The 27440-nt window shown below is 42.6% G+C and overlaps 1 protein-coding gene across 1 annotated transcript; it reads right to left on the minus strand.

Annotated features, from left to right (window-relative positions):
- Positions 1 to 4306: 4306 nt before the first annotated feature.
- Positions 4307 to 4987, minus strand: Atp6v1e2 (ATPase H+ transporting V1 subunit E2). Its single transcript, XM_076833888.1, has one exon. The coding sequence runs from the start codon at positions 4985 to 4987 to the stop codon at positions 4307 to 4309; it is 681 nt and encodes a 226-aa protein (XP_076690003.1).
- Positions 4988 to 27440: the final 22453 nt, after the last annotated feature.

Raw genomic sequence — 27440 nt, forward strand, 5'->3', positions numbered from 1 at the left:
TTCAGTCCCATCTCTGATGGCCAGGAAGTTCCAGATCAGAATTCCATGTATCCTCCCCTCCACCAAGGGACCCTGGCTGAGAGACTTGACCCACAGGTTGGCAGGTGCCTGAGAAGGGCAAGACCAAACCGCTGCTGTGAGTTCTGGTTCTGGCTCCCCCAGCTCCCCAGCAGCGCAGCAGCCAGGAGGGAGTGTGTCTTCAACACCACGTTACCACAAGCAGAGCCTGTGCCTCAGCAGCAACAGCTTCCCTTGCACCTCCGGAGGAAGTGTTAATGAGGAGAGCGGATGGGAAGGGCTGTGCCTGGCTGCGGTTGTCACAGTTCGCTCCTTTTGGCTCAGGGGACTAAGGCGCTTACACAGGAACGCGCCTTCTTAAGGGTAGAACATTAACACAAAGAACGCACTCGCACTCGGGTTTGCACCATTTGACTGAATTGCCCAGAGCAAGCATTTCTGTAGTGAAGACCCTGACGGGATGCAGCTGTCCCAGCTCTGCAGCATGGTGACCGCAGCCTAGCCCAGATGGCAAGTCTAGAACAGAAGGCCACACAGACACGCGGGCTGAGATGTGCCCCTGTGGAGGACACAGTCCAGGCCCATCCCCCGAGAGCGTCCTGCCTGTGCACCCTGCTCCAGAGCAAAGCCCTCCCCTCTTGCTTCCCAGGGAGGAAAGAGGTGCAGTAAGCCCCAGGCACAGCCAGGGGGTCATCAATCCAGGACTGAAGTGACAGCCAGCATATTCTTCCTTGGATTTAGGGGCTGCTCCCATCCACAGTCTTTCCCAGGAGTAGTAAAAAAGAATTTTCTTCTAGAAACAAAGATCAGTCCCCAGATCTGTGCAGATGCCTCTCCTCCCCAACCCCCTGCTGACCCCCATATCACATTCTTGCCATTTTTCTATGGACCAGAGGACAAGCAAGACCCTGGAGTCCTCCATCTGGAAACCAGGGCCAGGCTCGGGAAGAAGACCAGCAACCAACATTGCTCGTCTAGAGCTCCCATGTGTGAACCCAATGTCACGCACCAAAGTGACAAGGCTGCAGGGACACCAAGATCAAAGATCAGTCCCTGCCCAGGAAGCAAGGTCAGGAAAGATCGGGTGGGTGGAAAGTAGCTAACAGTAAGCAGAGGCAGCACGTGAAAAGTCCTCAGGACAGGACAGTCCTTGTGCCCAGGGCCTTGGGGAGGTCAAGGCTTGATTCACCACCAGGTTGCTGAGGGGTCGTGGTAAAGGAGGAGACTGGAAGCCACAGGTGAGAAGCTGAGGAGGAAAAGGTCAGAGAGAATGTGTGGCTGCTCTGGAAAGAACATTTGGGAAAACAGAGATGATTGGCTGGGTCTTAGGGGACCATGGGCTTCTACTTGCCACAAAACTTCCATAAAAACCTATGTGACTAACCATTTTGGCAGGGGATGAATCAATAGCTGGAGCAAATCACAGATAAGGCTGGCTTAGAGGGCCAGAAGGGGGCTGGCCAAAACGTTCCTGGGTTATAGCAGGAAGTGGGGTAAAGTTCCCAGAAGGCAAGGCAGCTGGAGGCTTGGTCAGCTGGGAAGGGGACACTTTGCTGGCTTGGCTAGGAGAGAAGGGGATGATTCCAAGGGTCGGAGGACTTACAAGAAACAATTGTAAGGTGATAAGACCTTAAGTCCTGAACAAGTGAAGAGATATATGGGGGAGGGAGAGGGTTCATAGGACACGGGTTCTGAGTCTACTCTTTCCTAAGAGGCCTAAGTATCCTAGAGTTTCACCTGCCTCAGAAAAAAGCTGGAGGGATTATTTATCATCTCTCTCTGAGGCTGATAAATAGCCCCCCCAGGTCTCTGACTTCTAGTCTCTCCCCTCCCTGATAGGTCCTCCTTGTATAGTGAACTAAACAATCTTTTTTTTTTTTTTTTTTTTTTTGTCCCAAAGTCTAGTTCTCATTGTTTCACTCTTAAAGTCCTGTAGTGACCCCTCATTTATTTTACCCAATAGAATTACAGCTAAAGGCCTAAGACACAGACACCAGGTCATCAGGCCCTGCCCATCCCTACCACCTCATGGTGGTCACAGTCCCTTCAATCCTCACTCTCCATAGCACTGACCTGCCCATGGGTCCTCTAATACACCTCAGAGCCTTTGCACCCAGGATCTCCCAACCTTGCCTGCAGCTCTTTCCCCCAGCACCATGGCCAGCATCCCAGCAGTCTCCTGCAATCCTCCCTACCTGACCCTGTATTCCCCATGGTGTCTTGAATCAGCGCTAGGCTGGCACTTACTACATTGTCCCATTACCACAGTGGGTAATAATGAGTGTAATACATTCCACTATTGTCATGTATGTAAAAAATAAATTTAAAAATTCTAAAAAAAATCATCTGTTTCTACATCTATGATCCATTAAAATACAGGATGGCAGCCCAGCACCATAATGGCGCTTAGCTCATCAATGACACTTAGCAAGTGGACATTGAAAGATTTGAGTTTGAAACTCTAAAGGGCCCACACATAAGTCACTCTTTGGGGAGCCCATTCAGCTGATAAAGGCCCCACCCGCACCCTGGGAACTGCAGCAAATACCAACTAGACCCTAAGTGGACACTGACCCAAGCTCGGCCAAATGAGTTCCCTTTCAGGAAAGTAGAATTGGCTCTAAGAGAAGCACATTTGTTTCTGGAACTGTCACATGTAAGCCTTGGAACTGTGGAGCATGCTTATTTCACCAGTGACCCAGGACAGTAGAGAATGTCACTCTTACAAGAAAGAAAATGAAGTGGCCTTACAGAAGATTTCAGGGGTTGTCTGAGTCCCAGTTCCAGCCCTCTGCTGGAGCCATGAGAGAGTCCTGTGAGGCCCCTGGTTTACCAATAAGTTGTTTCCTACTTCATGATGAGTTCCGTGGGGTTTCTGACTCTTACTCTGTCCTAATCACACAGCTACAACCTTTGCCCTAAGAAAGATGGCTGGGATTTCTTCAAAAACCCTTAATCTATGAAGCATGTTCAGACACAGAATAGACCTAGGCAAAACCAGCCATATAATTTGCAGGAGCCACTGCGCAATAAAAAAACGTGAGCTCCTTTGTTCAAAAAGCAGGAAAAGGTGCCAGTTAAGGCACTTCGACACAAAGTGCTTTCCTTTTTCCTGCACTCTCTCCACTCTTCATGGTGTTTATTTGCTAGCTAATGTCTTCCTAAGTAAAGAAAACTTAAAATTGTAAATTGTTAGGATGAATTTAACCATTTTATGCTGTGTAATGCCCATGTGCAAAAGCAGCAAAATTGCATGATCTGTGTTTCTTGACTTCTTCCAGAAGAGATGAGCTGAAGGCCTCCAGGCATTGAACTCTTCCAGGGAGCACATTACCAGGCATGGGGATACTTTGGTAGGTCATGCACAGACTCTCATAAACTCCTGAGGGTCCTGTCTTGTCACTTGAGCTGGAATCCCCTTCCCACCAGTCACCAGACCTATGCACTGACTGGGACTAGGATAGGGATGGCCACAATTATGACTGGCCTTGAGACTCCAGAGAGAATGCATACCCAACTTTGAATCCCTCTGTAATGCCCACTAGGCCCTCACCAGGGATAGAAGGTGGCGATGTTCACTGGACCAAGAAGGGAAAGGCTGGGCCTTAGGGCTCTAAGGGGGCTAGAAGTGGGTGACTTGGGGAGGTAGGTGGGCTTCAGTTAGGTAGACTTCGTTAGCATGCATGAACTGAAGCTCCAAACCCTTGGTGCACATTCCAGTGTCCCACTGGAGCTTCACTTTCAAAACACAATTCCAAAGATAAAATTAAGGATTTCAAGGCAGTGACTATAATGCTGGGCTCTTGTGATAATACTGATCTTATGTCTATGAAGTTGGCCCTGTGCACATGAGGGAGACCTCAAAACTTTTCACATAACACAAGTGCAGAGACTGAAGCTGAAACAAAATAATGGAAACACATTACACATGCGTATTGAAAAAACAGAGCTCAGCGCCTACAGGTCAAGGATGCAATTCACATCTCACCCAAAGCTAAGCTAACAAGCAGATATCTTCAGTCGCCTCATCCCAGACTGCAGAATGGTCCAGAAGCTGTTGTATGTGTGAATGAACTGGAATTTAATTTATGAGCATCAACTTGAGCTTTATTCCAAAGTTAAAAACACATAAGGCCTTTAGCTATTCAAAGCTAAAGCTTCCTTTTATGAAAGAAGATAGGACCATATTGGAGCTTTCAAAGAATAGGAAACATTACTAGTTTCCTTTGCACAAATAACTTACTTTTAATGACTTGGCAGTTTAACCCAAGCTTCACTTTCCAGAGCTTTATATAAAGAACTTTCTGTTGGGATTAGCTCCAAACAATGTCATTCGGATTTCTGGCATCTTTTGCTGGGCTGAGAGATCCAGGCGACTTTCCAGGGTATTGGAAACCATTGTTTTCCGATTGCTGCTATAGATCTCTACCCCTCCAGCGGCATTCACACCCAGGTAATCTTCTTGATCCATGTGGATATCCACATTTCTTTGGGTTACATTCTGGTACTCAGGGATGGCCTTTTGCACTGCAGTCTCCACCAGGAGGAAGTCCTGTGGCCTGCAGCGCACAATCACCACGGGCTCCAGCAGTCGGAGCAGAGCCTGGAGCACTAGTTTGTCCAGCAAATCCTGGTATACTTTTGGGTCTGCCACGATTCTACCAAGTTTCAGCTTTGCATCCCTGAGCAATTCTGAAATGAGGTTATCTCGAGCTCTCAGGACTTTCAGCCTTGCCTGGTTCCTCATGGTGGACAACTGAATTTTCTTCTGCTGCTCTATCTGCTTCTCCTTCTTCTCATAATACTCCATAATCTTCAGTCGCTGGGTTTGCACTAGACGTCCTTTCTCAATGTTGAACTCCTCCTCAGCCTTGGCATCTATTTCCTCTGCCTTCTCATTGGCTTCCTGCTCAATGAAAGCCATCATGTGCTTAATCTGCTTCTGCACGTCGACATCGCTCAGTGACATGGTGGCTCCCAGAAAGGCAGATAGAGGAAGAGTTGGTAGGCTCTCTGGTTTCTTGGATTCAGGGCAGAGATTCAGAAGTGTCTCTGAAGTTCCACTTCCTCAGCTGTGGAATTACACAGAGAATGAAAGAGAAAGTCAGAGCCTAAAGGGGAGATGCCAGGGAAATACCTACATACTTCTCATGTTATCAATGAGGAAAGCGAGGTCCAGAGAGGGAAAGAAATTTGTCGGAGGTTATATCCCAGAAGAACTTTCAGTCTCAGGGTTCCATTCACGCTTCACTCATTGTCTTTTTGTCATCAAGGATTTAGAGCAGACCTAGTCCACAAATTCCCTGGGCAGTTACAGTCTAAGACTCAGATAGGAAGCCGAGGGAATGGACATACCAAATTCATTCATAAGGGAAAGCATTGGCACGTTTTGTGGTGGAGAGGACCAGGAAGAATCATAAGACACTGTAGGATTCAATCTAGGAAGGCTGAATGGAGGTGAAAGAATTTCAAGAGCCTTTAAATGATCCAAAGAGGTAGAGTCCTGCTAGGCCAGAAATAGTGCCTTGGAAAGAGCTGGGAGGTGGGAGAGGCTGAAAATAGTCTTTTTAGTGGAAATGGATTCCAAAGTCTGTATATACATCTGAATCGCAAGGGAGGGTTCTGGAAAGCTGTATTTCTTAAAGGTTTCCCAGGAGAGGGGTCAATAAGTGTGTTCAATAAGCCCAGAAAAATGATGGATGAACAATATGAGAATATAAAAAAAGAGAAAATGTAAAAAAAAGAAGAGCCAAACAAATATTGGGACTGTAGAATCCAATAATTGAATTAAAAAATTGTGGAAGGAATACAATAGCAGATTGGATCAGAAAGAAGAAAGAACCAGTAAATTCAAAGTCAATCCACTTGAAATGATCCAGTTAAAGGAGCAAAGAAGAAAAAAAAAATGAAAAGAGTGAAAAAAGCCTTAGGGACTCATGAGAAACCATTAAGTGAACCAATATTTGCATTATGGGAGTCTCGGAAGGACAAGGGAGTAAGGAAAGAACAGGAATCTTTTGAGGAAATATTGTCCCCAAACTTCCCCAAACTGGGAAAAGAATGGATATCTAGACTCAAGACATGCAACAGACTTCATCTAAGATAAAACCAAAGAGGTCCCCACAAAGACATAATCAAATTGTCAAAAGTCAAAGAGAAAGACTTTTGAAAGCAGCATGAGAAAACAAGTCCTGTCACATAGTAGGGAAGATTGTTAGACTACCAGTGGATTTCTCTGCAAAATACCTTGCAGGCTAGGAAGGAGTGGGATGATATATCTAAAGTGCTGAAAGAAAAAAACTTTCAGATAAGAAATACTACATTCAACAAAACTATCTTTCAAAAAGGAAAGAGGGTCTGTTGGTCCCAGCTATTTAGGAGGCTGAAGCAGTAAGATTGCTTGAATCTAGGAGTTCAAGATCAGCCTGGGCATCATAGCAAGATCCTATGTTAAAAAAAAAAAAAAAGAAAAAGATACAAAGACTTCCCTAGATAAAACTGAGTAAGTTCATCACCACTGAACCCTGAACCTGCAGTGCAAGAAATGCTTAAGGGAATCCTGCAATTTGAAGTAAAACATGAAAACATAGAAAAGTATAAACTTCACTGGTATCATTAAATATAATGAAGAACTATAAATCACTTTTAATTCTTGTTTAGAAGGTAAATGACAAAAAGTATTTAAAAACTATAAAAAATATAAAAAGATCTAATTTGTGACATCAATAACAAAGTGAGTGTGGGGTAAAAAGTACAGTTTTGTATATTATTGAAATTAAGTTGTTATCAACTTAAATTTGATTATTATAAGATGCTTTAATACACTTGATTTTAGTCAAAAGACTGAGAAGTGACACATAAAATGTTTTAGTAAGCCCTTGGCTACCATGAAAAAAATACCTAAAGAAGAAACACAAAAGGACATCAAATGGCCAAAATAATCTAGAGGAAAAAATAACAGATCTTAAATCGGATACTTCCTGACTTCAAAACATATTCTAAAGCTAAAGTAATCAAAAGTTCTGAAAATAAAGTCAGAATAATAGACTAATGGAAGAGAACGAAGAACACAGAATTAAACTCACACATTTACAATCAAATGATCTTCCTCAATTGCACCAATAGGGGAAAGATAACCTTTTCAAAAAATGGTGTTGGAAAAACTGGATATCCACATGCAAAAGAATGAAATTGGACTTTTATGTTACACACACACACACACACACAAAATCAACTCAAAAGGATTAAAGACGTAATTAAACATAAAACTTGAAACTATAAGACACCTAGAAAAAAACATAGAGAAAATCTTTAAAACAGTGGCCTTGGCTATTAATTCTTAGATATAACACCAAAAACAAACCAAAGCAAAAAATGGGAAAAAAAGACAAATGGGATAATATCAAATTAAAAAGCTACAAATAGAATGAAAAGGGAATCTCTGGGATGGGAAAAAGTGCAAAGCGTGTATCTGACAAGGGGTTAATACCCAAAATGTATAAGAAACCTCTCCAACTCAATAACAAATAATAATTACTTTTAAATGGGCAAAGGACCTGAGTGGACATTTCTCCAAAGAATATGTCCAAATAAGCCAGGCGTGGTGGCACAGGCCTGTAATCCCAGTGGCTCAGGAGGCTAAGGCAGGAAGATCAACAGTTCAGAGCCAGCCTCGGTAAAAAGCAAAGTATTAAGCAACTCAGTGAGACCCTGTCTCTAAATAAAGCACAAAATAGGGCTGGGGATGTGGCTCAGTGGTCGAGTTCCTCTGAGTTCAATTCTTGGTACAAAAAAAAAAAAAAAAAATACATACAAATGCCTAACATGTATATGATGTATAATGAAGATCAAAACCACAATGAAAAAATAAAATAAAAACACAATGAGCTATTATCACCTAATATCTGTTAGATGGTCATTGTGAAAGAAAGGATGGAAAGAAGAGAGGGAGACAGGAGGGGAGGGAAAAAAGGAGGGGAAGAGAGGGAGGGAAGGAGGAAGGAAAAGAAAAATTACGAATGTTGGTTGACAAGGATGTGTAGAATGGGATCCCCTGTGTACTATTCTTGAGAAGGTATGATGGTGGAGCACTATGAAAATCAGGTTAGAGGTTCCTCAAAAAATAAAAAATAGTGGGCTAAGGATATAGCTTAGTGGTAGAGTGCCTGCCTGGCATGCATGAGGCCATGGATTCAATCCCCAATTTATTTTAATCATAAAATAAATAAGTATCTATAAAAAATGTGTTTAAATTAAAAATAGAATTACCATGTGATCCAGCAATCCCACCTCTGGGTATGTATCCAAAAGAATTGAAAACAGAATATCAAAAAGACATTTGCACACCCATGTTTATTGGGTGAGTGGGAAACAGCCTACATGTCCATTGAAGGATTAATGGATATAGAAAATGAGCTATAGAAATAAAATAGAATAGTGTTCAGTCTTTAAAAGGAAGGAAATACTGAACGTGGATGAACTTTAAGGATATTCTGCTAAGTGAAATAAGCCAGTTGCAGTGGGACAAATACTGCATTTTCTACTTACATGAGCTATTTGAATAATCAAAGTCATAGAAGCAGAAAAACAATGATGGTAGCCAGGGGCTGGGCAGGAGGAGGAGTCAGAGAGTTGCTGTTCAATCTGTGTAGTTTCAATCATGCGAGGTGAGGACGTTCTAGAGATCTGCTGTATGATAATATTCATATAACTAACAACACTGTACTATACACTTACACACATGTTGAGAGGGTAGATCTCACATGAAGTGTTTTTTACCCCCCCCACACACACACACACACAAACTAGCCACGTTCCAGAAAGATATACCACTCACTGAGCTTTACGGAAAATGAACCCACTGCTCATGACAAAGATCAGGCCCTTGGGTTCAATCTTACACACTGTCATTAAAAGCCAAAGAGTACATTTTTTCAATTCCATCTATTCCCATTATCCTAGGATGTACTTATGTAAAAATTATATTTTTGTAAAAGGAGAAAAATATTATTCTCTGCTCTTAAGACAAGTCGATTAAATGATTAAAAAAAAATACAGCTCCCTGAGTAACCCTGCTGATCACCAGCTGTGAGAGCCACAATCAATGAAAGCAGAGAGAGTGCAAGAAGCAGGAAGCCCCAGGTTATGTGTGTAGAGGAAAAAAAGCATCCCCAGACAAACCCTTACCATTCCCCAGCCAAGGACTGCCTTTGCTCTGGCGCCGGGAGTCTGGGCACAGAATGTGGAACTTGGAATTCACCCTGGAACTTGGCATTGTCACTTCCTTCGTTGTACAGACGACCCTCACAATCTAACCGGCAGTCTGAATCTACAGAGCCAGGCAGTCACTGGGGACTGATGGTCAAGTCTGCCAAGAGGAGGCCAGGAGAGATTTCCTTGGCAACCAGGCTGTGACCGGGGCTTTTTCTCGCACACTCCAAATCTCAATTAAGTTGGCACACAGTGGGCTCCACTCCGGGGTAGGCTCACCTTGACAGACGTGTGTGTGGACCCAGGCAGCCAGTTTATTAATTTACGAATGAAAAATACAGCTGTCAGGCTGGCAGTGCGTGGCCTCCTTTCTCAGAATGTGCGTCGCCTGGGAAGCTGAGTCTGAGGGTTGTTTAATGAGAAAACAGCACAAGCAAAATTCACCAGATGGTCTTTAAGAGATTCACACCCACCACTGGGGTGCCATGCTTCAGTCCACGAGAGAGGCACCTCTTCATGCCCAGACAGGGCTTAAAGGGGCATGGCCCACATCCATGGTGAGGGCCCCGGGGTTGGATTAAAGAACGTCAAGTTCTGCACTGACCGTTTGTAAAACTTTGGCAAAGTAGCCCTGCTCTCAAAGATTCTGTTTCCTCATGTATGATGAGAATAATTGTAGCAGCTACATTGTTGGGTTATTGTGAGGATTAAAAGAAAGAAGTGAATGTTTATCAAAATACTAGGCGTATAGTTAATCTACATGCTTGGTAGTTATCAACATCACTACTGTCAATGTTACTCTGCTCTGTGTGTAACCAAAAACCTAGAAATTTCCACTTGCTAAGTGGAAACATATCCTATTCTTGCCTCTGAATCTTAGTAGCCCTGCCTGGATTTTAGGGATGCCCCAAATCTTCATGGCACCTTCACCCCCAGTCTCAGACACCAGCAGCACCCATGATGATGGTGGTTGAATTTCCCCAATTTCCAGATTTTTTACTAGGGACAAGGTAGAGTCATCTCATGGCCTGTCATATATCCCTGTCCCTGATTCTGCAGTCCCCAGTTCTTTTGCCCTCTCTGCACCCCCTCATCTAAACAGCTTATTAGTGCCAGGACTTGAAGGCAGCCACAGGGAGGGGCAGGGTTAAAAGTCAGGCTTGAGCAAATGTCTGCAGGAATGCGGGTGCCCGTGTAATGTGTCTGGCAGATGTAACTCCCAGGCTGTCTGGGATGGGGATTATGAGGCCACATGGGCCTGTGACTTGAGCAAAACAACAAATCAAACCAAGAAACACATGTCTGCTCTTACATGTGGACTCAGACCACTCTACTCCAGTGAGGCAGGTTCCCTGGAAGTGGCATCCCCACTGACCACTTTTGGGGCTGAGAGCAGCAGGTAGGTCCCTCCAAGCCAGATTTACCTCCCACTGTCTATTCGGAAACAGGATTTATTTATTTGATTATTTATTTGATTATTTTTTCTTTCTTCTTTGCATGCGTGTGTGTGTGTGTGTGTGTGTGTGTGTGTCGCGCAGACACACACACACACAATGCCTGCCAGGGATTTAACCCAGGAGTGCTTAACTACTGGGCCACATCCCCAGGCTTTTTTATATTTTATTTTGAGACAGGGTCTTGCTAAGTTACTCAGGGCCTCACCAACTTGCTGGGGCTGGCTTTGAACTTGTGGTTCTCCTGCTTCAGCCACCAGAGCTGCTAGGATTATAGGTGTGTGTCACCATGCCCAACCAGTACCAGGATTTCTTTGTTGTCCCCCAAACACATCAGCCCAGTCCCACTTAACAGCTTTTGTTTACGCTGATCATCTCTTAGCTAAAATGCCCTGCTCTGCTTCCTTCCACTTGCTAAATCCTACCCTCACATTCAGGCCAGTTTAAGCCTCAACATTTTCTGGGCCTTTGAATACCTATTAAAATATTGACAGCATGGTCCGTTTTCAGAGCTGGATCTAGTGCCCTTTGTTGTTCCACTCTCCTTTGACTTCTTATTATGAAATGTTCCAACTAGTTTTGCTTCCTCCACAAAACACCTGGAAAACAGGATCTCCTTCTCCAGCAGGAGCTGGGGCACATAGATGCTCAGTAACCATGGTTGCTTGGATTAAGAGTGTGGGGTTAAGGAGAGAAATCTTTCCCCCAACCCTCTCTCTCTCTGCCTTGTTTTGGGGGGAGGGGTTTGGTTCTGCTCAGATTGTTATAATTTTATGTGTCAGCTTTAAATAGCACAGTGTCCTCAGCCCATCATTTAGCTCTCTAGGGCCTCAACGTCCTTCTTAAAATGGAAATGGAAAAATTTCAAGTTGGGAATAAAGTAAGAGAATGCTGATAGTATGCTGGGCATGTTGTTATTGGTAAATAAGTTGTATTGATTCATTTTTAGATAGCTGTTCTCAACTGGGGGACATTTGGCAGATATCTGGGAATATTTTTGGTTTGCACAACTGGGGTTCCAGGGTGGGTCTATGCTACTGGTGTCCATTGGGTATGAGCCAGGAATGCCACCCAACATTATGCAATGCACAGGACAGATCCTCAGAACTATGACTAAAAATTATTTGGTCAAAAATTTCAATTGTGCTGAGATTGAGAAATAGTGATTTACAACAGAACTCAACCACCAGTGTGTCACTGCAGTTCCCATTTTACAGATGAATCAGACCGCAAGCCAGAGTTAGCAACGGTGCCAAGCCCATCTGGGGCTTTCACAAGATCTTGGAGCTAATGAGAGGTGAATATAAAATCCAGCTGGGTTTGGAGCTAATGAGTGGTGAATATAAAACCTGATCTTTCTGAAGCCAACCACCATCCACCCACTTCCTAAACATCACAGGCATTGCTGGGGACACCTTACCACCCTCCTCTTCTTGCCCTTGTATTTGGGACCCACTCTCCTTTGACTTCTTATTGTGAAACGTAGTGCACATTCAGAAAAGTTCACGGAATGTAAATGTATGACTTAATGAATTATTAAAAAGCAAATATCCCTGTATCCACCACCTAGGTCAAGGACAAGAATATTGCCAGCAATCCCTTCCTATAACCTTGGAGGAGATGTTTCAAAACTGGAAACTTTTGTGGTTATAGAGGAACTGGGAACTTTGAAACCTCTTTTTTGGAGGGTCCTAGCCTAAGTGAGGCTGTGTGCATCCTGGGGAGGTATGAGATCCCCAGCCCCATGGGAGGCAGCCAGAAGAAGGAGGAGTGCTTGGTGGGCACAAGGTGTCTGCCAGCCCCAAGCCCTGCCCAGATCCTGAAGCAAGTGTGCTTCATTCCAGCTGGGTTTGTAAGCAAGTCTGAGGTCAGATTTGTCAGATGTGGGATCCCTCCTCCCCCAACTTCAGACAAAAGGGAAGCAGAACCAAACTTGGGCCTCCAGACACTCAGAAACAGCATGAGGAAGGCAAGGGGCTTTCCAAAGATGGGAACATGGGGCAGTTTGTAGGGCTCAGGAAGTGGGTGAAGAAATTTAGGAAATCCTTTTGGCAATTTCAAATATTAAATATGTGGGAGGGGAGTACTCCATTTTCTGTCTTTCAATAAATATTTGGTAAGTAGCGGGGTGGGTTCTGTGCAAGCACCGAAACGGCAGAGAACAAAGCCAATGCCAGCCCTGCCTCCCAATCCCACGGTGTGAGGGGAGAGCGGAGTCCCTGAGCAGGCGGTCCCACCTCAGGGGTGTGTTGGGAATCTGCAATTTCAGGAGTACTAAGTGAAGGAAAGGCTCCAACCCTGAAGCCCCCCTCCCAAGCTTATCATAGGCTCATTTGTAATATTTTACCCTTCAGACAGTTAAATCTTGCAGTGGATGGTTTGTTTGGGACAATTCTGTTGGTGACAATAAGACTCCAATGGGGAAGCAAGGGGATGATGAAGAATAAAAGAGGATATACAGCAATTTAGGAAAACTCAACAAGAAATGGAATTTCAGAGAGAACTCTTCTTCCTGCTCTCTAGGAAGAAAGCTGGGGAGAAAGTTCATTTGGTTGGGAAGCAAAAGGAGACACCTAGAGAGGAAATCAAAAGTGCCCGAGAAGCTTTGCCTCTGCTTTTGTACTGATATTAAGGGCTATGTGACCGTGTAAGTGCCAGAACTCCACCCCAGAGGCAAAGGAGGCTTCGGTCCAGGCTGGAGGTTCAGGCAGTCACAGACACATTTCTCCCCAAATAATTTACATTAACAATTTACAACTTCACTTCTCCAAAGACATCTGCAGCATCAAAGCCTTGGGGTTCTCCCTATGGGCAATTTGCTTCAAATTTGCATAAAACTTTCCAGGGAAAGAAAAGCCCACTTCTATCTCTGTCTCAAGAGGCAAACACTACCCAGGCCCAGGCTTCTGTCACCCTAGAAATGTAGAGTTGGGGATCCTAAGATCTGATATTTTAGAGAAGCTAGGAATCTCATTTTAAAAGTAAAACCCATCTATCCTATTTGTTTGTTTGATTGTGTTAAAATATACCTATCATAGATTGTGCCATTTTAACCATATTCAAGTGTACAGTTCTGTAGTCTTAAGTACATTTACATTTCTGTGCAACCACCCGGACCAGACTGTTCATCTCCAGAACTTTTTCATCTTTTCAAAGTGAAACTTTGTGCCTCTGACATTCATGTTTTGAAATCTAACCATCTATGCAATTGTATTTAGAAGGGGCCTTCGGAAGGTGATTAGGGGCACGTGAATGGGATTAGCGCCCTTGAAAAGAAGCCCCAGGGAGCCTGTTTACATTTTCTGTCAGGTGAGGATGCACGGAAGGTGTCACCTATGAGGAATGGGTCCTCACTAGACACCCAATCTGCCAGCACCTTGATCATGAACTTCCCCACCTCCCAAACTGTCAGCAATAATTTTCTACTGTTTGTCAATTATCTAGTCTAGGCACAGAACCACCATATGACCCAGCTATGCCACTCCTCGGTATTTATCCTGAAGAATTAATATCATCGTACTATAGTGTTTATATATATAATATATGTTTATAGCAGCACAATTCACAATAGCCAAACTACGGAACCAGCCTAGGGTCCATCAATAGACGAATGGATAAAGAAAATATGGCATATGAACACAATGGATTTTATTCAGCCATAAGGAAAAATGGAATTATAGTATCTGCAGGAAAATGGATGGAACTAGAAATTATATTAAGCAAAATAGGTCAAACTCAGAAGGTCAGGGGTTATATGTTTTCTTTCATATGTAGAAGCTAGAGAGGAAAAAGAAATGGAAAGATGGTAGCGAGTCTCATGGAAATTAAAGGGAGATCAGTAGAACAGAGGAACCGGACCAGGACATAGGAGGAGAGAGGCGGGAAAGTGCCAGGGAGAGATATTCAAATTATATTATTATATTGTGTGCATGGATGAATATGTAACAACACATCCTACCATTATATACAACTATAATGCACCAATTTAAAAATGTGAAAAAACTAAATGATCTAATGTATTTTGCTATAGTAGCCTGGATGGGCTAAACAACATGTCAGTTCCATGTTCAAGTTTTTGAGGAACCTCCATACCATTTTCCACAGAGGCTTCAGGATTTTAATCACACCAATAATTCGCCAGTGTTCCAATATCTCCACATTCTTGTCAAAACTTGTTATCTTCTGGATTCTTGTTTGTTTTTGCAGTGCTGGGAGTTGAACCCAGGTGGGCTTGCTAGGCAAGTGCTCCACCAGGTGCTTACACTCCTTGCCCTGATGTTTGCTTTTGCTAACATCCATCCTAATGAGTATGAAGTGGCATCTCATTATGGCTTTAATTTACATTTTCCTAACAACTGTGATATTAAGCATCTTTTCGTATATTTACCAGCCATTTATATTTCTTCTTTGGAAAAATGTCAGTTTGGGTTCTTTGCCCATCTTTTAATTCTTTTAATCATTTTTATTTGTTTTTTTCTCTTCTGTTGAGTTGTAGGAGTTCTTTATTCCTCTGTGGTCTGAACACTCACCTTCAACTTCAAAGTGCTGTACTTACCCAGCAAACAGCCTACAGCAGGGTTTCCCACCCAGGATCCTTTAGTGGACTGTGAAATCGTTTTGTAGGTCACCACTGTGTAAATAGAAATGAAGCCGAATGGGATGAGAAAATCCAGAATTCACTGCCAGGTAGAAAAATGAAGCAACATTTTGTCACACTTTTGTCATATGTATCTGTATACATATACATACGTCATGTATTCTGGTTCACAATGAAAAAAAAATGGATTCATTCCTGTGATTTGTAGAACAAAATGTTTGAAAAACATTACCCTAAAAGTTATCAGAATCTGCCCTCCTGGAAAACGGTTAAGTAACCATCTATTGTTACTTAAGCATAACTCATCTTGGAAGTTCTCATGTATCACCTTGATCCACTTATCAAAGTACTCACCCTAAGAAACAGGCCTCTGCTGAGGTGGGCGTGGGGTGAGTGGGAGTGGCCTGTGATTCCGATACATGGTGTACAAGCAGTTCATAAGAATGGCCATAGCAAGGGTGCCCTGTGCTGGGTAGATGTGGGGCATCGCAGGATGATAACTCCTCTGAGGTAGGACTCACCTCTGCCCCTTTGTGAGAACAAGAACAAGACTTCCCCTGAGATAGGAAGTGTCCTTTGCCTGGGATGCTGCCTGGGAAGTAGATTGTATCACACGAAGAGCACTGGACTTAGATTAGAGGTTCGAATAGACTGGACAACTTGGATCAAGGTCCACCATCTGCCCAAATCCTTTTTTGAATGAAGACACCAACCTGCATCTGTTAAAACCACTGCAAAAACAAATAAGAATCCAGTTAATATTCACAATGAAACTGTCAAGACCAAAGGACAAAGGAGTGACCAAGCTTGGGAAAGTGCCTGGTGAGTGTCAGATGTTGTTATTCACCAATTACCACTTCCCTGACCTTAGCTCCCAGAGCCCTAGGCAGCCTCCAAGGACTGAGAGTGGGGATGAGGTCTGCAGGGAGCCATGGAACTTAGCTCTTGCCCTGCAAGCTTTGGCCAGGGACAGCCTCAGGGAGAGTGCAATGCTCCACCTATTCAGGGACATATAGGAGCAATGTCTGCCCTAAGTTCTCAGCCACAGGTGATACATGCACATACCAAGTTCTGCCTTAATACCATCTTAACTCTCAGCATGTTAGGTTCTGGCCGGCCTCACCTCTGCAAGGAGACAGCTCTGCTCCTGGACCAAGGAAGGTTCTGGTTTCCAAGGCAAAGAGTATAAGTATCCATCCAGTGCTGTCCCTCACCAACCATGTCTAGGAACTTTCTTGGGGACCTCTTTGGAAAGAGTACTGTTTTCTAATCTCCTTTGCATTCATCTCCACGCCTCCCACAGAGTCCAGTACACAGCAGAGGCCTGATCATAACTCCTTTGGGGGCCCAAGGATGAATGGATGAATGGTGAGGACATAGGACACCCCCTCCCCCATAAACTGCTAACCACCTAACAACTCTTTCAGAAGGAAAGAGGGATGTGACGATGAGGTGGTACAGTGGCCTATCTCAGGGGGACAACTCCTCCTGTCCTGCCCACATTGCTGGATCACAGAACTTCATAAGAACTTTTAAATGTAAGTTATTTAAATGAGTTTTCTTGGGGGTCTTCCAGGTAAGTCTATTCTACTCAGAAAAGTGACTTGAAGGTACATAACTGTTCCAATGATTCTAAACTCTACCTTATTCAAGATGACACGCAATTATTAACAACTCAGTTATTAACAATTGTTGGCCAACCAGAGTGGTCCTGCCTCAGTTGGAACAGGGTCCTGAAGGCCCCCTGGTCAGCCAGGCATTAACCCTTAAATGTTGAATCAGGAGGTCAGAGGGAGACAGGCAAAGTCCTCACAGCAAGGAGTGTTGACCATGCAAGGCAAAATTTTTACAGCCTGTTTGGTCACATTGTTGTAAAGGGGTTAAAGGTTGGCCCTGGCCCTGTGGCATCAGCAGAAACACTCACCTCTACCTGAAGATCTCAGGAACACTCATTGCAGGACACAGCTCCTCTGTCTGCCACATCTCCAGAGTACAGATGCTCAGAACCCTCTGCCCTGCTGAGTCCAGGATTCCCAGGGCCCCTGGAGCATGTGAGGCCAGAGTGGCTCTAGGAGAGGATGATGAGCTGAAAATAAGCTGAAGGAGGGCCTGGCCTGTGCACAGTGTGGAGATGGGTGGGGTAGTCAGTCATGCCCCTTGATTCTGCCACTATCTCAGGGTAAATCAATCACCCCAGAACCCCCAGCCTCCCCCCTCCACTCCCTCAGAGATCAGAAATATTTATTTAGGTGTAGATGAACACACCATATCTTTATTTACTTTTAATGTGGTGCTGGGGATCGAACCCAGTGCCTCACACATGCGAGGCAGGCACTTTACCACTGAGCTACAGCCCCAGTCTCCTAATAGCTTGTTTTTCCAAGTCCTCAAACACAAAAGTTCACATATACTCTCTCTCCTCCGGTGGACAGTAGGGCCAGTTGCCCTTGACCCTTCCCTAGTGTTGTTATATAGGATATAACTTTCCATATGGCCAGCTCTAGGTTTATCATTTTGCCATTTGCTTTCTATTCATTCCAGCTTATCTTTATTTCTTTTTTTCCTCTTTTCCTGACTTTTTGTTGTTGTTGTTGGTGGTGGTGGTGGTACAATTTTTTAAATTGAGGTGAATTTCACATAACATAACATTTCATAGTAACATAAACTTAACCATTTTAAGATACATAATTCATTGCATTCAGTACATTGAGCACATCTCTTTAGATTCAAAATATTTTTATCACCCCAAAAGGAAATCCTGTACTATTCAAGCGGTTGCTCTCCATTTTCCCCTCCCACCCAGCCCATAGCAACATCAATATGTACACTGCCTCTATGAATTTACCTGTTCTGGATATTTCATGTACATGGAAACATACAATGTGTGGTATTTTGTGTCTGGCTACTTTTACCTAGCATAATGTTTTTGAGGTTCATCACACTGAAACATCTAGAAAGATTTTGTTACTTTTATGGTTGAATAACATTCGATTGTACGTAGGTGCCACGATTTTTTTTTTTAATCCATTTATTCCTTGGGCTGTCTCCACTTTTGGATTCTTAATAGCACTTCTATGAACAGGGTAGACACATACATATTTAAGTACCTGTTTTCTATTTTGGGGGCTGTATACCCAAGCAATGTTACTGAGTTATAAATTAATTCTATGATTAACTTTTTCAGGAACCATTAAACTATTTTCCAGAAAAGCCATTTTACATTTCATCAGCAATATACTAGGTTACAATTTAATATCTTTACCAGGTGTTAATTTTTCCCCCTTCTCTTCCACCCTTAATTATAGCTATACTAGTGGGAATAAAGAAGACCTCCTTGTGGCTTTTGTTTGATTCATCTAAAGACAATGATAAAATCTTTTCATGTGCTTATTGGTTATTTGTAGATTTTGCTTGGAGAAATGTATATTCAAATCCTTTACCCCCATCCCTTTTTTTGTCTTGGTACCGGGGATTGAACTCAGGGGTGCTTTACCACCAAGTTATATCCCCAGCCCTTTTAATTTTTTATTCCAAGACAGAGTCTCACTAAATTGCTGAGGCTGGCCTTGAACTTGTGATCTCCTGCCTCAGCCTTCTGAGCCGCTGGGATTACAGGCATGCTAATGTCGGCTAAGTCCTTTGCCCACTTAAAAAAATTAGAATATTTGCCTTTTTATTGTTGAGTAATAATAGTTCTTTACTCTAGATGCCAGACCTTATCAGATATAATATTTGTATTTTCTACATTCTTTACATTGTCTTTTCACTTGATACTGTCCTTTGATGCAGACAAGTTTTTTAATTTTGATGAAGTTGTTTATCCTTCTTTTATTGCTTATGCATTTAATGTTATATCTAAGAAACTCTTACCAAATCCAATATTATGAAATGTACCCCTATGTTTTCCCCTAAGAGTTTATGCTTTCCACTCTTTTATGTGGTTGCTGATCAATTTTGAGTTCTTTTTTGCATATTTTGTGAGGTAAGGATCTAAATTCATTCTGTGTGGGTGTGTGTATCTAGTTTTGTGGCACCATTCATTGAAGACACTGTGCTTTCCCCATTGAATGGTCTTGGATCCTCCTGCATTTCTTGTCTATTAATTCATTTATTTTGTATTCCATTTTATCATCATTAATGGCTTAAAGGCTATACCTCTTTTATTATTTTTATACTAGTTGTTCTACATTTTACAGTGTGCATCTTTGATATTTTCTAGTCTAGTTTTGCTGTGGTTTCAGTGTATGTGTCCCTCCAAAATACATGTTGGAATTTACCTGATGGTATGAACAGATGAGTCCTTTAGGAGGTGATTAAAGAAAGTGAAGAACTCAAGGATGGAATTAATATTCTTATAAAAGCACTTGCTGGTTTATCCTTTTTCTTTTTCTCTTTTTGCCTTTCCATCACGTGAGGACCTAGTGTTTGTTTCTTCACCTGTGGAGGATGAAGCAACAAGGCACCATCGCAATCTTGAAAGCAGACAGTGAGCACTTACCAGACACCAAGTCCACTGGTACCTTGATCTTGGACTTCCCAGCCTCTTAGAACTATGAAAAATACATTTCTATTATTTAAAAATTATCCATACTAAGGCATTTTGTTATAACATCAGGAATGGACAAAGACAACTTCAAATACTATCTTATCACTTAATGTATAATGTAAAGACTTTATAAGAACATATTTCTACTCCTGTTTTTCTATCCTTGTGTTATTGATGTTGTAGATTTTATTTCTATATGTTAAAGCCATGTAATATATTGCTATTATGTTTGCTTTAGATTATATTTTAAAGAAATATTTTTAAAAATGTCTCATATTTACTATCGCTAGAGCTTAAATTGCTGTGTATAGATTCAAGTTTCTATCTGGTATCATTCCTTTCTGTTTTATAAACTTCCTTTAATATTTTTTATGGTGCAGATCTTCTGGTTAAAAAAAATTTTTTTTAGCTCTTTGTTGTCTGAGAAAAAATTTTTCTTTGTCCCATTTTTCCTCCATGGTACTAGGAATTGAGCTCAGGGCACTTTACCGCAGAGCTACATTCTGGACCTACTTGTATTATATATATTTAAAAAAAACAAACTCTTTTTTTAACATTTATTTTTTAGGTGTAGATGGACACAACACAATGCCTTTATTTTTATGTGGTGCTGAGGTTTGAACCCAGGTCCCACCTGGGCTAGGCAGCGCTCTACCACTGAGCCACAATCCTAGCCCCCTGTATTTTATATTTTGAGACACGGTTCAACCAAGTTGCTGTGGCTGGTCTCAAACTTTCAATCCTCCTGCCTTAGCTTTCTAACTTATGTCATGACTTACAGGTAGATATAGAATTCTAGATTAGAGCTTTCCGCTTCTCCTTCTGCTTGTTCTTTTCATCACTGTAAAGATGTTATTCCACTAAATTCTAATTTGAATTGTTTTTGATGTCTGCAATTATTTCTCAGTTCTCCAGTACATAAAGTGTATTCTTCTGCTTTAAATTTTGTCTATTTCTTACTGGGTTCCAGTGATTTGATTATGAAGTGTTTGTTTGATGTGGTTTACTTTTTTTTTTTCCTCCCTGCTTTGGGTATATTGAGCTTCTTGGATTTATAAGTTTATAATTTCATTAAATTTGAAATGTTTGGGGCTATTATGTCTATAAGACATTGTTCCCGGTCCTTTGTTAGGACTCCACTTTTGTGTATAACGTCAAATCACAGGTCATTGAGGCTCTTTCTCCCCCCGCCCCCCCGCTTTCTGTGTGTGTGTGTGTGTGTGTGTGTGTGTGTGTGTGTGTGTGTATTTCTCTCTGTGTGCCTTACTTTAGATGGTTTCATTGTCATGTCTTCAATTCAGATATTTCTACAATGCCCAAATTCCTTTTAAGCCCCACTAGTGAATTATTTATTTCATGTGTTGTATTTTTTAGCTCTTGGAAGACCATTTGGTTCTTTTTGAATATCCTCTATTTCCCTTCTATGTTCATGTTTTCCTTTAAATCCTTTGCATATTAAGGTTCTTTTTATTTTCTTGTCTACTATTTTCATTATCTCTCTCATTTCTGGGCTTCTTTCTATCTCCCGAGTTTCCCCCTGATTTTAGGTTAAATTCCCCAGTTATTTGCATGTCTGGTAGTTTTGAACATTCTGAATTTTATGTCGTTGGATGTCTGTATTTTGTTGTCCTTTAAAAAATGATGCCTTTGGTTTGGCTGGCACATGGTAGTGGGGATGAACTTCCTCTTTCTGAGATTTATTTCTGAACTTTGTTGGGGCCATCTTTGGAGTTAGCTCTATTCTAAGGCTAATTCAGTCCTTCTGCTATGTGCAACACTTGTGTGATTTCTATTAAAAGGTCTCTTCACATTGACCAGTTGAAATTCAAATGTCTCTCAACTCTGTGATTCCCAGTTCCCCCGGCAGTTCTTTGACTAGCCAGGTTGAGTTCCACCTTCTGCATATGCAACTTAGTATTCAGCAACTTAGCCCTTCTGCTATTATATTCCCTCCTCTATGCTATGCTGCCTAATGATCTTGCCAGCCAAGCAAGACCACTGTGCTCTGCTTGGGTTCCTTCTCAGGGTGCTTCCATTCAGAAAGACTGCCCACAGATGATGATATGGCTTGCCCCATTGGTTCCTTTCTTTTAGCCATCACAGTCCTGTTGAGCAATTTCTGAACATAATGATTTCATACATTGTGTGCAATTTTTAAGTTATCTACAATAGGAAAATAAGTCCAGTGTCAGTTACTTGGGTTTGGTAGAAGTGGAAATCTCTATAGTCTCTCTACAAGAAGAATATTCAATATAATGATTTGCTTCTCCAATCCCTTCTCAGGAGGGTGGGTGCAAGCAGCAGAACTGTCTATGGCTGATTAAACAGAAAAGAAATCTTAAAAGGGTCGTAGGTAGCTCACAGGACTGTGGGAAAGCTAGGGAAGCTGTTTATGATAGGAATGGTGTCCAATGCATGACTCAGGAAGGGTTCTGATAAGAAAACCATTTTTGGTACCATTGCTGTCACCAAATTCTAGACAATACATGTGTACAATTGTCACTTCTGAATCAGAAACTCAATTATACCACATCTACCACTGCTACCTTCCCTGATGTGCCACTTCCTGTGTCAGGAACTGAATTGTGTACCCACCACTGAAGCTGCCCCTGCAGAGAGGATGCCTTGTATTTAACCCCAGAGATACTAGCTCTTGAGTCTGTCAAGGAAATCAAGAATTTTGAATGTCCAGAGTTCAATAGAAACCACATAAATGTTGCATATAAGCAGAAGGACTAAATTAGCCTTAGAAGAGAGCTAACTCCAAAGCCTTGCAAAGTAGAAGATTCTCCTACTTGAAAGGTGGTTCTGATATTCAGTGGCCAAAACATCCATTGTGGAGGAATAGGCACAAGTGAGTCTTGGAATTGAAGTATAGGGTAAAATTGATAATTTAATTCCTAGAAGGGTGGCTGTGATATATTGGAGTTTATGGAAGAGGACCAACCCTTCAGATCACATATTTCACTCCAGCAACCTCTAGAATGTGTCCTTTCCTATAATTAGTTCAGCAATGGGTTGTGATGCGACCAGTCCTAAAGACTGGTATCCTGAACTCAGGTTGCCTCAGTAGACAGAAATGAAGATGGCAAACCATTTAAAGTTACTGGAGCCCAAATTCTCAGAGCCTGGAGCACATGTTTGAGTTTCTGGTAGGTAAATAACTGGAAAAAAAGAGTCTAGATACATACCATCTGGAAATGAAAACCAAATGAAGCAACCTTTTTTTTTAAAAAAAAAATTTATTAATTTATTAGGACCTTTATATATTTACATGTGGTGCTGAGAATTGATCCCAGTGCCTCATACTTGCTAGGCAAGCACTCTACCACTGAGCCACAATCCCAGCCCCAAAGTGAGGCAATCTTGTTGAATTTTTTTCCCCCAATCATTCTGATCTTTAATGACCATTGAGCTTTAGGCAATTGCTGCAGTGTTTAAGATTACATGAATACCTTAACTCAAAATACTGCGCAATGTACATTAAATCTGAGTCTTAAGAGAGAAAGATGAAAATGGCAGGCATTAGTGGGAAGGAAAAGAGAAAAACGTATGGCATATGGCATAATGCTATGAAGGAAATCCTAGAGAGCCGTGGGGAGTGAAAAGGCTGTAGTTTGAAGATAAGGGGCATGAGTGGCAGAAAAGAAGCATCATGGACAAGTAACACGGCACCAGGGTAAAATGGTGATATTCATTTTATTTACTCATCAATAATCTCTAAGAAGGAGGGCCAGAGAGAGAAGAGGAGGTAGACTTAGAATGAGGGATTTGGAGAGAGCATGGACTCCAGTACTGAAAAACTGGCTGATATCTGGAACAAACCATGGATTTGACATGGATCCTTCTTACCTTGACATCGGCTTCCTCCTCAGATCCTTTACTTCCATTGTAGCTGGGTGGGGGGAGATACATTGAAAGGTGGGCAACATCTAGGTATAATGGATATTGCTGGTTGCCTCCCCAGCATAGATGCCCCCCAGCACACACCTGTCACCCTGTTTGCAAGAACCATAGAATCTGGATAGGAATGAAATCTCATGCCTGGGTGGAAATGACTGATGGACCAAATCAGGATCAATTGTCACCATGATGAGTTTAGAGATGGACACTATCCCTAGCCTAAGGCAACAGCCACCTGACTTTTTTGCTGGCTACCATGATTGGTTTAGGGATGAATGAAGTTGCTATGATCAGAGAAAGTCCCAGGCTTTTGTTCAATAAGTGGGTCAAGAAACAGTCCTCCTGGAAGTATGGTAATGAAGATAGTAATGAAAACCCTCTCCACACTGTGATGAAACCCTGTGAATTCTATCATGTAAATACAACTGAAACCCATGCTCTCCTCTTCCTGTTCATGGCCATGCTTGGTTCAGACTCACATGATCTCTCTCCGCATCACTCTCCTACTTTCCACGTCTATACTTCAGTCCCAGAATGTTCTCAAATGACAGACACAAACTTGCTACTTTCCTACAAAAATTTTTGATCCCTGATCAGTTTAGAACAAGACAAGCAGTATGAGCTTTGATGACAAATCATTTTGAAATAGCTGTGTAACTTTGGGCAAGATTTTTTCCTTTATTAATTTTTTTAAAGTTGTAGATGGACATAATACCTTTATTTCATTTATTTTTATGTGGTGCTGAGGATTGAACCCAGTGCCTCTCACTTGCTAGATGAGCACTCTACCACTGAGCCACAACCCCCGATCATCTTTCCATCTTTACTTTTTTTTTTTTTTTTTTTTTTTAGAGTGAGAGAGGAGAGAGAGAAAGAGAGAGAGAGAGAGAGAGAGAGAGAGAGAGAGAGAGAGAGAGAATTTTTTAATATTTATCTTTTTAGTTATCGGTGGACACAACACCTTTGTTTGTACGTGGTGCTGAGAATCGAACCCGGGCCATACGCATGCCAGGCGAGCACGCTACAGCTTGAGCCACATCCCCAGCCCATCTTTACTTCTTTTTGTAATTTAGTTTCATTTTCTTGGCTATTTGGCTATTTCATGAATGGCCAACATCTTCCAGGGCCACATTATCCAGTTTAGTTAGAAACAGAGGGGACACTCCTGTGAATCTCAAATTCAAAATGTTCAGGAAAGGGTTTTGCTTATCTCATCTTACATTAGTACTCTCCTAGGGCTAATCCACAGGTATCAGGGGAAGAAGTATAAAGAGCAGCTTCCATGTAAACCACACAATTACAGAGATGAAATCAGAAAGAACACTGAGCAGAAGCAAATGGTGGTGTTCCGGAGAGATAAACCAACAGCTCCCCAGGACAGTGGCTGGGTGCAGAACAACGCAACTGCACTGCAAACTCTTGTCTCGTCCATCCATCACATTCTTGCTTTTGCGACCACTGCTTGCCTCAGTACTGCCTTCGTCTCTTGCTATGCAGTGTCACCCCTCTGGGTAGATGCACACCTAATGGGCACAGAGTTTGACAAAGAGAAGTCACATCTGTAAAAGGAAGAAACTGCTCTTTATTGTAATGGACACAGCCTTGAGCCAGAGCTGTGGGCCAGATTTCCCCTTCAGTGGTGTCCCTTGTCCTAGCCTTCACTTTTGTACAGTGCACAGACTGTCCAACCAGATGGGGTCCTGCCTTCAGGAGGCTTTCATGTGGCTTTCAGAAGCCCCTGGACTGGCTGCATCATATGACACACAGTTACGTACAAATGGTTCCCATGCATCACTAACCCTGCCTTCTGTTCACCTTAGATGGTTCACCATTACCAGGAGGTTGTATTTGCTTCTTGTCATGGAGCAGGACTGACTTACCCTCCAGGCATTCCCCCCTTTCTCCTACTAGCCTTTTAAACCCCAGACCAATGACACTGCTTCTACAAATCCTTTAGCACACCCAGGCTATGCACAACCACCTCCTCTGCATTTCCAGAAGCCCGTTCTTTATTCTCCACCACAGCACTGATCACATTATGTAGTAATTATCTGTTTGCTCATCAGTTCCTTTCCGCTCCCCCTCCAGTGACTGTGCTTGCCAGCTCTTCGTGCCCTGTCCAGGAATAAAGCGTGGCTTCTAGTAGACCTCAATACACACTTGTTAAACGGAATACTGAATGAATCAATGACGAAGAGGAAGGAGGGAGTAGGGGGAAAAGAGAAGAAGAACACCACGTAGAAAAGTTCTCTGTTCTCACACAGACCTGTGTTTGTTTCAACACTTGCAATTCAAACAAAAGGAAAAAGGCAAGCAGAGATCCTACGAGATGCTTAGAAACAGAATTCCTTCCTGTTCCTCAAATCCCAACATTTGAGAACTGTCTTTTTTTTTTTTTTTTTTTTTTTTTTTTGACCAATTGGGGCATCATCTTCTTTGCCCCTGGGAAAGCAAGTTTACTACCCACGGCTGTTTGGTCCTCCAGCTAAAGCAGTCAGGGGCTGACATGGGGGCATTCCAAATAACCCCTTCTCTACTCCACTTCCACACCAAGATGGGATTGGTCCCAGAGCTCTAAGTATTCCTGGCAGACCATTTGGCATTACTGTGGGCCAAAGGAATGAGGTCACTGTCACCAGTGAAGTCACTACTGAATGATTCATCCCACATCAGTTCCCCATTTGGAGTGCACTGACATTCCCAGAGCTTTTCCCACAGCACCCAGAGCCCAGGGTCCCTGTGAAATGAGCTTATATTTATAGAACAGAAAACTGAAGCCCAAAGAAGGGAAGTGACATTCTCAAGGTAACACTGTTAACTCATGTCAGAGCTGGGACCAAATTCAGCTCTTCTGGCTTAGTGCCCTCCACAAGTTCCTTAACTTCTTCTGGTAGATCCTCCTTCTATATACTAGCCCTCAAAATGCTGCCTGAGCAAATGGTACCGCAAACAAATAGTGGGACAAGCCCTCCTCTCTTTCCTTTTAAGAAAAAGTGGCAACACTTGAATTTGAGGCATTATACTTTTCCTGTCATCCAAAGCATACAAAGTATCTTCCAAACTCACAGCATTAAGGGCGGCATATACCTACTCTCAGATGCAATGGGTGGGATCTGGAGAGATGCTTAATATGGATCCACAAGAAATTTCCAATAACCCTTGAAGTCTTCCTGGGAGATTGGACATAGAGATGCACATTTCCTAAATTGTGCATCAAGTCCTTGAGTGCCAAGAGTAGCTGGAAGCCTTTGGATAACCACATCACCTCTCTTAGCAGTTTACTCACCTAAAACCTAAGGGCCATGGTCCAAGTGACCTCCATGCTGCTTCTCAACACAGCATTTTCTAATGCTGTGAATCGATGAAAGGAAGCAATTTCCCTCAAGTCAGCAAGCTGGGGACCAGGGGTGAGGTGCCTTGTCAGCGTGGAATGCACTCTTACCTCCATTTCCCAATGTTCAAAGCAGCAGTGTTGGCTGGAGAACCAGACCTGGCCAGACGGGTGTTTTCTTGCTTTGCCAGACAGAGGGGCGGGGGATGCTGCTTGGATCACAGGCACGTGAGGGTATCACTTCTCAGACATCACAACAGAATCCCTAGAAGGGACACTTAAGACCTAAAGGGGGCCTAGGAGAATGTCACCTCCAGGGGGAGCACAGGTACATTTGCGGCGACTGGAGTCCCTTTTCTGGCTGCTTGGGGGTGCTTCAAC

The sequence above is a fragment of the Callospermophilus lateralis genome, chromosome 14 (assembly GCF_048772815.1).
Source record: "Callospermophilus lateralis isolate mCalLat2 chromosome 14, mCalLat2.hap1, whole genome shotgun sequence".
Lineage (NCBI taxonomy): Eukaryota > Metazoa > Chordata > Mammalia > Rodentia > Sciuridae > Callospermophilus > Callospermophilus lateralis.